The 16,135-nt window shown below is 46.7% G+C and overlaps 1 protein-coding gene across 1 annotated transcript; it reads right to left on the bottom strand.

Moving 5' to 3' along the window:
* On the bottom strand, positions 1–4,138 carry OAZ1 (ornithine decarboxylase antizyme 1). The gene is given in 6 exon segments (XM_082011006.1): positions 1–348; positions 473–558; positions 1,086–1,258; positions 1,388–1,474; positions 1,476–1,533; positions 3,898–4,138. Coding segments are annotated over 6 exon segments (651 nt in total). The 5' UTR covers positions 4,014–4,138; the 3' UTR covers positions 1–217.
* Between the last annotated feature and the right edge of the window lie 11,997 nt (positions 4,139–16,135).

Genomic DNA, 16,135 nt, shown 5'->3' with positions numbered 1-16,135 from the left:
TACTGCTAATTTGGAGGGAGCATTTATTTGCACAAACACAACATGCGCACAAATCCAGAAAAAAATGTGGAATCTGAAATTTTCAACATCTCACCACCAGAGCAGTTGGTCACAACATTTCATACAGAGTTATATATACTGTAATAGATGTTGACAAAATTTCTACAGAATCATCTTTATAGACAACAAGAAAGCTCTAAGAGGCAAACATTGCAATCTATTCTTCTTCTGATGAGTCTCTCTCAAATGTGTAGGCCATGAAGCAAGCATCTGGTCTCTTGGGGACAAGGGGATGCCCTGGTCTCACAATCTCAAAGCCCAAAAAGCTGAAAGTACGGAGCAATGCAGCTAGAAAAAAACAGAAAACACATTTCGTCCATTTGATACTGTACACCAGTTAGCGCATCCACCAAAATCAACTTCAAATACTGCATTCACATCTCTAGAAACAGTGCTACGAGTTAACACCTACCTCTATCATCTCTGTTCTTGTGGAAACAAATGAACACATGATCAACTCGAAGCTGTTCTTCAGCAAACTCCAGAAGAACTGCAAAACTACAAGACAAATAGAAGGTCTCGTTTGCACACGAGAAAACATTTCCTTCAGAAATAGTTAGCAAAGCCCTGTGAGCTGATCTGCACATGAACCCATAGGCAAGAGGCTAGTGGCTGGAGGCTCACACCAACAGGAAATCCCCGAGTCCCAGGTTTAATTTGAGGCAGAAATCTAGGTCTTCAGTAACACAGAAAACATGCTTTTTCTGTTGTAGCTGAAAGGAGAACTGCAGTGACAGACTCAGAACCAGGCTGGTGTCTTCAGTGAATAGAAAAGTAGCCACCCAGTACCTGAGAACACAGCCTGAAATCACAGACCTTTTGGGTGGTTCTGCCTGACCAAACAGGTAGAAGCTGCCCTCAAATCACTCAGTTGCAGCCTCTTAGAAGGGAGAACCAAGCATCGTAATTAGACTTTGACTTTCAGAACAATGGAAGCGAATAAACAGTAAAGTGTTATTCCATCCTACTGATAAGCCTTCAAGACAGAGGCAAGATAAACCACAGCTGCGTTTTATTCTACCCACCTGTCTTTGCTCCCTTCAGGCAGAGCACCACTGGGAATTTCTATATAGAGGTTGTTGTTGTTCAGCACTGCTCTCCAACTAATGTGTTTGGCATCTGTAAGCCTTGACTGGACATTCAGAATTCTTGTCCTGTTATTAGATGTTAGTTCTTCTGTTACATTCAGCCGATTATCCTGTAGCAGTAATATGTGCAAAGTTATTTCCAATTCTTTTTGGAGAAGGGTAACTCCCATTAAAAGGCTTGAGGCAAGAAATGCATTCAAGCTTACCATAGCAAGCTGCTTATTATTATTCATACTCACCGAATAAAATAAATTAGCTGAAAGATTGTGATCCCTCTGACTATTCCCTCGCCCACCTGGGATCTTCAGGGGTGGGTGAGGGACATCAGGAGCACCACCGAGGCCCCGGACCCAGGTTACTACAGCAATTGAAGGGAACCCTGGAACTAGAAAGGGATCACAGTTATACAACAGGCAGTGGTGGACAAAGTCCTGTAAATTCTAGGTTTTAAACAGTGATCAGATGGCAAGATTTTTTTTTTTTAGAAAAGGAAACAATCAAGTGGCAAGACAAAGGAACATCCAGACCAGGAACAGGAACAGTGCCTGACACCCAGACCCACAAGGGGCAGAAAGTTACTACTGCAGTATTTTGAGGGAAAGACAATCTTGGAGGTGAAAATACTCCCAGCTTGAAGTGAGCAAGGCATATTTCTATACCCAGGCAGCAGCATGCTTGACCTGATCAAGAGAAGAGCCATTCTGCTATCACATATGCAAGATCCCATTTTCTCCCCCACCTTGTTCTCATAAGTTACCGTGAATGTACTTATGGCCCAGCAAGCTAGGGATCATTATTCCCTGTGATATATGGCCCTAATTACCTTAGACCTTTGCATCAGCACTCTTGGCTTGAGCTCAGTTACATGAAATAGTCTCACAGGTGTCACTACCCGAAATGTTTCACCATGCTCAGAAGCAAAATCATCAGTTTTAGGACCACGCCTAAATATCTGAAAGCCTACAAACCTTTCTACTGAATTCTTCAGAAGAATTTTACACCGCTACGGTTATCCTCTTAAGATATGAAACATCTTTCTTGCATGCATGCCAAGTTTCACCCCATCCATATAAGCCTGCTTAACCAAATAAGCCTTCCACTGTACTAAGAGCAAAGGCTGTGCAGTCAGGCCCCTCCCTCTGCACCATCCTTCACCCTGCAGGCTCACTCTTGAGTTGCGTCATCTCAGCAGATGCAGCAATCGAGGCCCTTAGGGAAATTTTCACAATCGTCCTGTCTGTGAGTGCCAGCAGCCATTTGCAAATCAGAATAAACATGTACAAAATAATCCACCATTTTGCACAGTTCGTACGAGTTGATTTTTTTTTAATGGGCTTGAAACTTGTGATGAATAATCCATATAAGAAAGGCACTGAATGGCCATATAGGTCAAATATCATATGCTGGAAGGCATTAGTAAGCACAGTGACTGCAAAGTTTTACTAAAAAAATTAACTTGCGCTCTCAATTAAATTGAGTGTTCAACCCATTATTTTAGGCTCTTTGAAAGGCTCTTTAGCATCAGATACTTATTTTATCTCAGGATGATTATAGTGCTATGCATTCCTAATTATCCTGACAAATAAGCCTTTAAGCACCCTGTTCAGAGTGTGTAGTGGCAATCTTTTATACAATTTCACCTTTCGCACAATAAAAGGTGGTGCACAATGAGGGCTGCCTATACTTTGCAATCGACAACATATTTTCGAGCAACATTTGTGGGCACTTACTCATCCTGGAAGAAAATAACCTTTAAACAGCAGCCAAGTATAAAAACGGCTATCTAAAAAAATTCTAAAGCTCCTTTCATAGTCTACATAGGAGGTCTAACCATGGCTTGCTTTATGCAAGGCAGGCTGATGTCCTAAGCTGCCATCACTCTACACCCAGTCACTCTGATTCAGATTATTTTCTTCTCAGCATCTGTCGGGATTGTTTAATCTTTTTGGTTGAGTTTTAAACTAACAGCGCTCATAACACTCCTACGTTCTACTTTAGGCTCAGTTAGTACCTCTCCATTAGTTTTCATGAGTATCTACGATTACATAAAGGGATAACAGCTTTCAAGCCAGTGGTATCTTTGCCTAACTGTGGGCGTTTCTCCCCCGGGTAGGAAGAAGGCGCCTCCAGGCCCTGCATCCATCCCAGCTTTTGTCTCCAGGCACCTCTCAGCCTCAGCCCGCTACCTCGACCGGGAGCGGCTTTATGGAGCAGCCGCCTCCCTTCAGGGGCCGGTCTGTGCTGTTCCAAGGCTTCCTGCTGCGGTCCTGACGAGGCCGGGAACGGGACAGGAGCTCTCCCGCAGGCGGGCGGCCGCTAACGTGGCACACGGCCGGAGGCACTCGGGAGGGCCGCGGCCCCCCCGCCCTGGGGGAGGGGGGACGTGCCGCCCGCCACGGCGGCGAGTCACACCGGACCAAAGAGGGGGTACAGGAAGCTCCGCTACAACGGGCGGGCTCCGCCTTGGACGTTCAAAAAAAGTCTTTTTTTCCTTCTCCCCCGCCCCACCCCCCCGCCTTTTTCTGCGGGGGAGGCCAGGCCGCGGCGCCCAGCGCTGAGGCGGTGGTGCGGGCAGCCCCTCCCCCACCCGCCACGGAGCACCCCTCCCCCCGGTCACGGGGCTGCCACCGGTCACGGGGGAGGCGACCGGCGCTCGACAGACGAGGAGGATGATCAGGGCCCTGAGGGGAAGGGAGGAGGCGGCGAGCGCCCAGCGGTGCGAAGGCTGAGGGAGGCCCCGGCCCCTCACCTGCTCTGTCCGGTACTGAGGCTCAGCACAGCGGGCATGATGGTGCTTTTATTCCCCTCTTTCTCTCTAGCGAAGCAGTGACTGTTGAGTATCCGCTGCAGGGAGGATTTCACCATCCGGCCGCTCTGGTCCGAACCCCGAAACCCTCCGCTGCCTCCGCCCGCCGCTCTCCAAGCGCTGCTACACAAAATGGCAGCGCTGCCGCTGTGGGTCCTTATATACCCTTCTCAGGCCACGCCTCCCGCTACGGCAACGCCCCGCGGAGCGGACCACGCCCCCGAGCGGGACAGGGCTCCCGTTCGGTGAACGGCCCTACTGTCCCTTATAAAGTCTCCCTTCCCATTGGCCGAAAGGAGCGGGGGGAGGGGACGGAACAGCGAGCTCTTTCTCTATTGGCTGGCAGCGTGGGGATGTTCAGCATTGGTTAGAAGGGCGTTAGGATGGGGAGGGGCGAATAGCATTCTCTGATTGGCTGCGCCCGCTGTGGGTGGGCGGGGTCTGGCGGGGTTCGGCCGGGAGGCTTCGGCGCGGCGCCGCAGCCCTCACTCTCCTTAGAGCCGCCGGTTCGAGTCCCGCGTCCGCGCCCCCGCCAGGCGGAGGTAAACTGCGGAGGAGGGGAGGGGCCAGGCCCGGCCTCGCGCATGCGCCGGCGCGGAGAGAAGCGGGGCGGCCGGGGGGTGGTGCCCCTCCGCGCTGAGCGGGTGGGCTGAGGGGCGGGGCGGGGTGCGCGGGCTGCGGTGGGTGAGGGGGGCTGGGGGGTGCGTGCGGCCTCGGGGCGGCCCCATCGCTGGTAGGGGGAGCAGAGGGGCGGCAGCAGGGCCTCCTATGGCGAGCGGTGGGCCCAGGAGCATTGCCGCCCTCCGATCTGTCGTGCAAAGCGTTTGTCGGCTTGATGCTGAGAGAAACTTTAATTAAAAATAACTAAAAAACAACCCCCAAGTACTGGAGAGGGTCCCTAAAAGGACGGGCTGAAGCTGTGACCGGTTCCGGGGTGCCCGTTGCGGGCTGTGGCCGTGCTCCCGCCTCCAGCTGCAACATCTCCCGGTTTCCCTGGGCCTGTGTGTTGTGCTGGCCGGTGCTTAAGGTTGGCTGGGGAATGGTCGGTGGTAATTTTTAAATGGAAAAAGGCTTCGTGCTGCACCTTCACGAGGAAGTGAATAAATGCTGGTTATTCACATAGCAGAAGTTGGTCTGCATCCCCCCCCGCGTACAAACAGCCCGTAAGGCTCCCTTGACAGCGCAGCGCTCCGCTTCTCATCTCCTGCGAGGATTTTGGGAATCCGAGGCTTGGGGACACAGTTGGGTCTTTTTGCAGCCCCACGGCACGAAGAAGGTCTGGAGGAAAGGATGGGAATTTGAAAATTGGGCACCCCGCTTCTCTTTCGGACAATATTGATGAAAATAGATTCATCTCTTGGGGGGGGGGGGCAATCTTCAAAATTAATCTTAAAAGCAGCAAATATGTACAAAAAATAAGTTAAATAAGTTATTAGCAAGTAGGTTATAATTTCCATGACAGGAGATCTTTGACTAGCCATTTCTGAACATTTCAGCCTGTTTGTATTAGGTGAGACCATCCTCAGAAGCACGTGACGGAAGTCAGGGCACATCCTAAACAGTGGCTTTGATCCTATACAGAAAGAAAGCTCGAAATGATGCTTAAATCATGCTGAATCGAGTTTGCAGCCAGGTATGCCTTGTAAATTAAGTGGAAAAAGGTGTCTATAAGAGCCAAAGAAAACTACTGAAGATAGTTGTAATGATTTTCAAATTCATGGTTTTCTAAAAAAAAAAAAATCGTAGATGGCTGTATTTCTTTTTTCTTCATTCAACCTGGACTTGATGATCTTAAAGGTCTTTTCCAACCTTAATGATTCTAACTCAGGCTACGACATGCCTATTTTATTGCCTTCAATACCATAGCTGCATTTGGGCATTTTTTTTTTATCTTGCTTATTTTTATTTGCTTTAAAATATTCCCATCCAGGAGCTCTGAGCACATGGATATTCCATTGATTGGTTCCACTTTGCACGAGGATAAATGTCTAAATCCCCACCCACCTTCTGTGTCCTGAAACTGCGCTGGTTGACTATGATGGAACACAGCGTATTGCCAAAAGAAAACAGTGTCTGTTCTCCTGCAGCTTAGAGGAGAAGCCTAGTCTGGCCAGCAGCCAGGGACTAGTCTGGGGGTCACGGTAAGTAAGAGGTACGAGAGAAAAATCCTTTTCCTGCTGCAGGCATCTGCACTTAGCTGCCAGAACACCACATAACTGAGACATTAGTGCTTGCTTTCACCTTGCTCTCTAGATTTGGCTGTTGATTTATGGAGGGGAAGCTGACTGCCATTTAATGCATTACCCAGAGACCAACTTGAAACAATGGGATAGCTGCAATTCAGGAATATCCGGGGGAAATTAAGCACATCAGAGAAGATTAGCAATTCATGTTTTGTATGTTGTTTTGGAAAGGTATTCCTGATGGGGGAATAACTGTGTTACTCGATGGAAGGACTGCCTCAGCATTTTGTGATAGGTTTCATTATTTCTAATAATGGCATTTATTATTTATGTGGTAATCCGACTGTAATTCCCTATAATGGCACTGTGTCAGAGGACATCATCTTTGCAGCTGCTTTCCTCTTTACTGTGACACTGGAAACAGCTTTGCCCTTTGGATACCTGTCATCTCAATGGGCCATCATTCCATTTTACAGCCGAGTGACCCGGGTAACGCTGTGGAGCTCTGTAGTCTGCAAAAAGCCCAATCAACCGGTTTTGGGTTTGTGCATTAAATATCACGTGGGATTAGTTCCAGATGCAGTTTTGCTGAGATAGCCTGACTTCCAGTTTAGCAGTAACAGTGATTCATAAATCCTCACAGAGAAGCCTCTGACTCACAATTTCAGGATTACCAGCTGAGGCAGTTGGAGATGTTGCCACCTCCAGCTGTTTTTTTACCACTGTTTTGCCATGATTACCCTACCCATGGCAGCAGAGCAGGGAGAAGTAATTGTGTGGCTGTGTCTCAGTTGCTCCAGCTGCACTCCCAGTTCGGCACCGCAGTCCAAACCCTGCTTAGTCGCTGGTATTATCTAAGATACTGGGCAGTGAGCCCTGACAGCTGATGAGTGGGCATCCATCCCTACTACGCACATCTGCTGTGGCACAGTATCTTTCAACACAGAGGCAAGATGGACAATTGCAAATAAAGAATCTCATCCCCTGAAGTCCTGGGGCTCTAGTTCATCCCAAGTCCTATGCTGGTGTCTGCAAATACACCATCAAAGGCTCCCTCATTCTGCTGGCTCTCAATTACCACAGCCTTCCCATCTCCAAAAAATACATGTTAAAAAGGACCAGCAAAGTCCCCAAAGCAGGAGATGAAGCAGGGAGCTTACATCAGTTCTCTCCCAAACTGCTTACTGAACTCCTCAGAGGAGAGCATGCAGCGAGTCCCAGTTGTTCTCTGTTCTTACACAAGCAGGTCATAGCAATTAGGCTGTATGAAACGACCTGGGAAAATATCTTGTACAGTCTGAGTTACTCAATAACCAGACTGTACAGCGAAAGTACAGAAGAGGCAACACAACTGAACTCCACATTAGGAATCTAAATTGAAATTCTTTCAGTTGAGAAAAGACAAGGATGTTTCAGCCTCTTTTAACAAAAGAGGTCTCAAACACTAGACAAAATCATCAGTTAATGATTCTTTGTCAAGCTTTCATAGTTTTACTTTATGAAAGATATTAGATTGGAAAAAGAGTTTTCTGGCAGCACAGGAGTAAGTTAAAGTCAAATTCAAAACTGGTAGCTGATGTAAAGAAATGCTAGAGCAAGAAATGAGCAGGACTGAAGGTCCTTCCTCTTCATTGTCCATTTTCAGGTTTGCAAGTGTTTGTGATCAGATGACACGAAACTAGTGTTAGAAAGATGTACGGGACCTGAAACAGTCGTTTAGACTTGCTGGTTCTGAAATCCTGCACATTGATACCATAGTTGTATCACGTCTTTTATTTTGAGAAGGAAAGATAAACTAACAGGTGATAGATAAACTAACGAGGTGATAACTAACAACATAACTAATTAACACGGCTGCAAATATTAGTGCTTCTGTGCGGTTTTCTGCCACTGAGGAGGCTATTGGGAGAGTGGGCTGCTGCAGGCTTTGTTGAAGCAGCTCCTGTGTCCATATTCTAGAGGAGTAACAAAGCTCTAGTGAAAGTAAATGGAAAAAACCTGATATTTGACATGTAGCAGAACCCCCCGTATATTTTCTGCTTAGCTGCATCATGCTGTCATAGCTCTTCTTGAATGTGGAAATAGATGTTTATGACATTTAGCAGCATCATGGGAATTAATCTACCTCTCATTTGCTGCCTGGGGAAGTACAACAGACAGAAAAACATGAGCTCTCTTTGAAAGCCTGTGCAGTCCTTACTGCATTACACACTTTGTAACTGCCAAAAAATGGTAAAAAAAAAAAAATTATTGAGCCAGACTATAAAATCAAGTTGTTCTGGTTGCCATTTCTCCCCATTTCTACTCCAGAAAGACTCTACTTGATCTTACAGTTTTAAGAGTTATCTAGAGATGTAGCCAAGCACCAAAACAGGACAGAAACTGAGGCAAAGATGTCCATCCTGATGCGTTTTTACAGAAATCATTGTGTGTGATGACTTCCCTACTCTGTAATTTAGCTGGTTTAGTCTCAGAATAATTTAAATGTTCATCTTGGTTAGCTCTGTGTCGAGACAAAGTACAGTAAAAGCTTGTGAGGTCTTTATCAAAACACTGGAGAGTGTTATTTCTAAACTTTGTAAGACCTATAGTTCATAAGTCTTACAAAGCAGAGCTCTTGAGTCTACCCACCTCCCTCCTTAGAACTGCTGGTTCATTTCCTTACAGGTAACAGTTAACTACCAGTTATCTAATTTTAAATACTCCCCCACTAAAAACGCTATTTGGTGTGTTAGAATCTATTCTGATCTTTGTGGGACATGTAATTAGAACACTTTTTCTAGCTAGAAAACTCTCCTCGTTTTCATTGTCATCCGTGCGAGAATGATTTGATTTGAAGGTCAGGTTTTCTGCAGACCCACTTGTGCTGGAAGGAGATTCTGCATGCCCCTGCGAAGTTAAGCCGGTATTCTTAGACGTTTACCAGCACAGGGAAGAATTTATTTTCCAAGATCTTTGTGAAATATTGAACTAGAAGAAAGCAGTCACTAGTTCGTCAGGTCAACAAATGTCTGTACTGCTTACCAAAGAAACTTTGGATCTCTGCTTTCTCACTTAAAAACAGCTGGTATAAAGAGGACTATATATTGAATGCAGATGAGGTAACAGATGCTTAAAATGCTTTCAAGTCTCGTTATCTGATTTAGGGGTGTAATCCAACATAGTGCTGGTCACCTGATAAGTGCTGGGTTGTTTTCTTTAAGTCTGCAGGATCAGACTTCCCAGGCATTGCAGTTCAGTTTCCATGTAAAACTAATGTGGGGGAGAGGGGAAAAGTTTGAAGTGAGAACAGGAAATATAGAGAGTGGGTTAGCCAAGAGCAAGAGACACGAGATATGGTCAGAGGATGGCACCTTAATGTTTCTGGGGAAAGAAGTGTGCCGGAGCAGTTTGTCCTTATGGTTCTGTAATTTAACAATAATGTTCCACAGCTTGATTTTTTTCTTGAGTTTTCTCCGGGTGTTGCTGCCAGTGATGAACAAATGGTCATGAGGAATTCAGAGGTAGTTGCAAAACAATAAAGTGGAACACATTGCAATCCTCCCTTCCACAATCCATTTTCTGTTTCATTTACGTTGGGCCAGATGCAGCTCCCATCTCCATCCCCTCCTCTCCCTCCCCAAGTTAACGAGAGGTGATTAAGGTCCGGTTCTTGCCAAGGGTGCAATGTCACAGAGTGGAGTTCAACTCGGAGGAGAGATCGAGCCCTTTCCTTCCCATTAGCACAGGAGAGAGCGGCGGGGGGCACAGCACCTTGCAGAGCCGGGTCCTGAGAAAACGAGTCCCCCTGCAATCACATGTAATCAGCAGCGGCTTTCTGGAATTCTTCCGTGAACATTTTCTTTCTCTGCTGACCCATTTCCCTCGCTTGCTTGCTGCAGCCTTTGTGTGGTGGATTTATTCGTTTATTTTTTTGCTTAGCTTCCCTTTTCTCTTACAGAAGAGTTCAGCACCATCTGATGTTTCTTTACAGGATGGGCCGCTTTCGCAGCCGCTGTGTTGGGAAGGCAAGCTGGTCGGCGTGGCTTATTTACCTTCAGTTCCTATTGTGCTTGGATCAGTCAGCCTTAGGGAGGAGGAAGTGCACAGTACAGCTCAGCTTTTGTAACTGGTAATTTCGTTTGGAAATGTTATCAAAACAAACAGATGCCAGCAGGATGAGCGTTAAGACCTGTGCAGAATCTGCTCTGTCGGAAACGAGTTCAGAGTCAGTTTTGCCTGCCTAAACATTTCGCCCAGCAGCTCATTAAAATGGATATATTCAAAGGAGACGTTTTCCCCCCCGATTAGATCATTCCTGTGATAAGAGCATTAACGAGCATATTTTCCCATAAGTAAAATGAACGAGCCTCGAGGGCAGGGAAGGTTATTTAGCCTGCAATAAGTTATATCCCACACTCGTCCTTTAGAGAGTTGCGAGTAAGGGAACCATTTCATCCTTTTGCTGTAGCTGAGAGCAAACCCGAGAACGGCCTCTGACCAGCAGAACTGGCAAAGTGGGATTTCTTCCAGCTCTATGTTTGTGCTGCACGCTGCTTTATTTTGGGTATAATCCCTGTGGATTCAGCACTTGGCGAAGTCACTGGCTGGGGCTCACTCAGAGCTGTGCAAACAGCCAGGGCAGCCCTCGGGGTGCCGCAGGAGGGACGGCGGGTGTCCAGCCCTGGTAGCAGTCACTTTTGCCAGCCTGTTTATTTGAGCTGCATGCAGCCTCGTGCTTTTGCCCACGAGCTATCTGTGTTTGAACCAATATTTACTCACAGTTCTGTGTACCAAGATAGTCAGCAATCCCTCTGAGTGAGAGTGGAGCTGGGACCAGCCGTCAGGCCAGCTTAGCAGCTCAGGTTGTTTACATTTTTTTAAAAAATAATCTTGAATTTCAGGCTGGTGAAAGGTGGCAGCTTGATAGCTCTGCTGAGCCTTTACCTACGCAGCAGGTAGAGCGATGGCAACGCAAGCCTGCAGCATGCCCCCTCCGACCTGCCCACCCGCTGCACCTCTTCAGCCAGGGAAGACCCTCTGAGCAGCGGGTGGGGCGTAGACCCACGACCTGTGCAGGCCTTGGCGTCTCCCCACCGCATGCTCTGGAAGCCACAAACTGAAATACAAAGACAACCCGTGCTATGGTGACGTTTATTAGGGATTGACAGTGAACTCCTACCAAAAAAGCCACCAAGCTGTGAACACATTTAGGAGTGGAGGCTTCAAAATGAAGGCAGCTCTATTTTATTGCTAGAATTTTCCAGTTTCCCAAAGGCTGTTATTTATGAAGTCGTTCTAGATACAAATTAACTTACCCTGCCTCCTGTTTGTTATTAACTCTAGAAGAAGCTGAGATTTGAAGGGTTCATTGCTCACCCTGCTGGAAAGGTGTGACTCGGCGCAAAGCACTGCAGTGTTTTCCAGCAGCGCTCCCAAGAGCTTCACAACGCCTGTCCCTGTATTTCCAAAGTAACCAGGCTTTATGGGAGCTGTTTATTCCCTGTGTCCTGCTGCATGCAAGCTCAGCAATCTCACACAGATACACTAGCTTGGCCCCATGGGTCAAGCTAGGGTAGCCTAATTTTTGGGGAGCGCAAAAGAAAACTTCCACGCAGAGCTGAGCACGTGCTCATAACTCTTAATAAGACCAACAGATTTCCTAAGGTGCTAGAAGATAAAGAGGTGGCAGAAGGAAGGCAAGAAACCTTGAAATTACTGTTCTGGATTGGACCGATGACCTAGTTAGTTTGATTTCTTGCTTACAGTAACTTTGACTTCAGATGACAATCTGAAAACCTACTGTTTCAGAGGTGTATGCAAAGAAAGGGAGCAGTTGTGATTACAGAAAATAAACTGTCTGGACGGGAGTTAAGAATTTGTTCTGAAATTTGGGGTTGGGGTATTTTAGCTACTGAATCTATTACTTTTATTCCACTGGACATCTGATCCCCAGATAAATGTTTGTCCTTTCTTGGGTCAGAGGGTTTCCATTTTGGATTATCTAGTGAGTATGTCCTTTCAAATTGCAATACCAATTGTCAAGGTGCCCTGCCTTTCTGGTGTTTCCCCGGACTTTTGTCCTACAGCACGTGAATTTCTTGGCTCATGCTTCCTTATTCCCTGTGACGTTTCTGTGTTTGTTTGGCTTCACACACAGACTTCTCCTCTATCTCTGACTGCCAGCCATCAGGCAGCAGTGGAAGCCAAAGATCATATCCAATTGTGCAGTCTCAGCCCATCTTCAGACTCATTGAGCTCATTAGGGAGGAAAATGTAATCAGCTGTCCTTCAAGGAACAGGATGTGACAGGAAGCAATGTGAGTCAGCAGGTCAGTCCTTAACAGCTGTCAGAACAATGTGCACAGTACGGCAGCTCTGTAGTTCTTCTAAACCAAGTCACAGGCTTAATGGGCTAGAGTATGCACATTCAAACTAATCCCTGCAGAGATCAGTGTGTCACGGCAGTGACAGCAGATCCTACACCATCCCTGTGACTGCTTTTATTGGTTAGACAGTGAAAATAGGACCCGTGGTTTACATGTTCCCGTGCTATCTTTCAGTCCTTGCAGCCCTCCTGCTCCCTTTGGTGGCTGTAACCTACTGCGCTTGTGTCACTGTGGATTGGGAAACTGAGGCAGGGAGAAAGGACCAGCCTCAGGCTGTACAGAGGCAGAGTTGAGATGGGAACTGAAGAGGTCTCGTGCCTCTGCTTCCTTCAAGCTGCCTCCTCTGACCTCGAATCCTATGAGACTAGGGGGTTTAGGTCGCTTTTAAAAGTCTAGTTACCTCAAAGAACCTTTGAAATAAGCAAAATGTTCTCTTGAACCTAAATTATCTGTCCTTACCCTGTCTCAATTCTCATTGATAATCCTCTTTGTTGCTTTAGAATATTTATGGGAGATTGTTCTTTGGCAGTGATAGTCATGTTTAATTCTCTTTTCTATTGTACTGGGCTTTTCTTTCAATGGTTTCCTGATGTCTTGCCGTTTGGTATTGTTAGGTTTATGTATTGCGGTTTTAAGCTTTTAAATGGGTTCAGAAATACGCTTGCCTGGGTAACTGGATACTTTTCCCCATGAACAACTGTTATGGAGGTGGCTGCAAGATATCATTTTATACAGAACTGTATTTTATTTTAGCGCTCTCATGGTGATGTCAGTTGACGTGACTGCCACCCTGGGCCTCTGCGCGACTCTGACCACTATCACTGCAGCTTGTGTCTTTGTCAAGCAACGCAATGGCACTGAAACATCACTGCTTTTGCATCACTACTCTCAGTGTCCCTCGGATTTTTAAAACTCTGAATTTTAACAACAAGGCTTTCCTGACCCTCACATGCAAAGCAATGCAAATAAAGTTTAATAATAAATAAGGCTTGATTAAGCCTTTATTGTTCCAGTTCAGACTGTAATACTACAGGCTGGGATCAAGGCATTCAGACCTGCTTTAGGACTGGCATCTCCAGGTCGCTGTGGGATGTGGAGGGCCTGTTGGGTTTGTGCTGGCAGCTGGCAGCAATTCTGCACCCAGCCTTGAGCATAAGTGATCAGAGAGGACCGTGTCACCTTCATCTTGGTGCTGAGCTTTATATCACAGATAACAGTTACCATTTCAGAAGGCCGTATAACCCATGCGCCTGCCCCAAAAAAAGGATTGGCTTTTCAGGTATCATTCCTGACCGATGTGTCTAACCCGTTCATAAAACCCTTCAGTGATAGGGAGGCCATAGACAATCCCTTCCAATACTTTTCTGTCCTTATTACTACAAAGTATTTGGGCTTTTACCCCTTAAATTCATGACTGCTATTCAGCTTTCTGTTACCATGGGCAAGAAGACAGTTTCTCTTCAATCTCTCCTTATTGTATTAATACAGGACATATTCAAACTCTTTTTCCTCAGCCAAAATACTTCTCACAGCAGTTCCGATGAGGCCTTTTTTCCATGACCTCCAGGTATAACAGCTGTGACACATTTGTTCGGCGGAAACTGTAAGATTAGGAAAAACAAGCTGTTCTTAATTTTCCTTGAAAATAAGCTATTGTTGTAGCTCTCCAAGATCCGTGCTCGTTATAGTACTTCGAAAAGTTACCAATCTCAAGGCACATGCAATACAAGAGAAGTCAGCTCATGTATCTTCTTTGATTGACTTTTCATCTGGGAAGATTTCAAGAGCTCTTGGCACAGTTTTATGGGGACATTGAGCACTGGGACTTCCCCATGCTGCAAGGATTAGCTTCCCAATTTCAGAGACCTACATGTGGGTTGTCTTTACTGATGGAGGCACAGGGCTAGGAGAGACCTTCTGAGTCAAATCCAGACCTGCTGTCCACACATGGTCCTAGAATCCCGTTCATAAAGGTACAGTGCTCCACCCTCACAGCCTCCGGTGTGTCCCCTGCAAGGCCATTCCATAAGACGAATGCTCATAAAGTTATGAAACTCCCTTTTAATCCCAGTTATATTTATTTGTAGCAAATTTTTTCCCAGTTGGTGTCATGTCAACATTGTCCTTATGCTTAAACAGGCATCTCAGCTCTCTCTTGGGTACTTTTATGTGTAGCAATCCTACCCCTTCTGGCCTTTGTTTTGTTAGACTAAGCAAACTGAGATCGTCTTCTGTAAAAGCTTCCTTTCTCCTTGTTATGCTTCTTGTCAAGGAAGTATCTCAGCCATCCAGAATCTTTCCTACACAAGCTATATATGTAAAGCATCTCTCCATGACTCTGTAAGTGCCATCACCTCTTAGGTAAAAAACCCCAACTATTTATAAATGCATTTGCTGGATGTTGGAAAAGGAGCTAAAAAAGCACACACATCCAAGCAGAACAAGGAGTGAAAAGCTTGGCACGCCTACCTGGGGGAGGTTATAATTCAACAAGGATGCTAGGGCTTAGGCTGTTGTGCTTCATGAAAGGGCTGTTGGAGCCTCAGCACTGGATCCTGTGATTCATTTGGCTCTCTGCTTTGATGTTTTGTTGAAAGCCTTCTTCAGTGGTCTGGCAGAGGGATACAAACCAGCACTGGTCTGAGCCACTGGCTCGGTAGTATCTAGATGGAAAGAGTTTGGCAAAACCTTACTCTCCACCACAAGAATGTTGCTTAGAGATCTCCCACCAGTCTGGGCCTGAGTCTGTTTAGCTCCTATGTGCTGATCTTTGATAAGAAACTAAGAAATTTTTTTATTTTTTTGTGAAAACTGGTTGCTTTTCATCTTTCTTCACACTCAGAGCTAGAGGTGCCCTTGACATGGTTCCCACAAGACTGGTGGTGTTGCCCCTTCAGCCCTACATACTCCCAGCGAGCAGCAGGTTTCTGAGGATGGTGGGTTTAGAGTAGGCTCTCTCCCCACTTGGGGAAGGGCTCAGAAACAATGCTGTGATTTGATGTGCAAGAGCAGTGAAGCTGCCAGCCACAAACTTGCACCCTGCTGTCCTACAGGTCCCAGAGATGGACATTTAAAAGCTCTTTTAGTTGCAAAAGCTCTTATTTTGGGCAAAGCTGTGCTATAAGAACCAGCTGTGCTTGTCACAGCTGTATGTAGGTTTGACACCTGGGCAGGGATCTGAGGGCTCAGACCCCTGAGAATGCTCAGACCTTCCTCCTGAGGGCACTGTGGGTGATGCTCAGAGCCAGGGAACTCCTTGCCAGTGACTGAAGTATGTTCCTCCTCTGAAAGGAGTGGGGACGGGAAGGGGATGAAGACAAAGAGGAAAAAGGCTCATGGCTCAACTTGGGGATCTCCCTGTTGCGCTTAAGGGCTCGGGCTCCACTCCCCCACCTCATGCCCCCAGTCCTGGCGGTATTCAGCCCCGTTTGGGCTGTGCTGTCGGTGCTGAGGATGCCCATGTCCCCTTGCTTCCCTCTAAAGCCTCTCTGCACAAACGTGGTACCAGCATCCATCCTCAGCATGAGCGTGCGCTCTCCTCGCAGGGAGCAATCCCGCTGCCGGCTGGTGTTTGCACAGAGGATGGGGAAGGTGGTCTCCCATGTCTGTAGGGTGATTTGGGACCCTTTG

This window comes from Phaethon aethereus (assembly GCF_964289735.1).
Source record: "Phaethon aethereus genome assembly, chromosome: 26".
In the NCBI taxonomy this organism is placed as follows: Eukaryota; Metazoa; Chordata; class Aves; order Phaethontiformes; family Phaethontidae; genus Phaethon; species Phaethon aethereus.
This window is presented reverse-complemented; position numbering and strand designations above follow the sequence as displayed.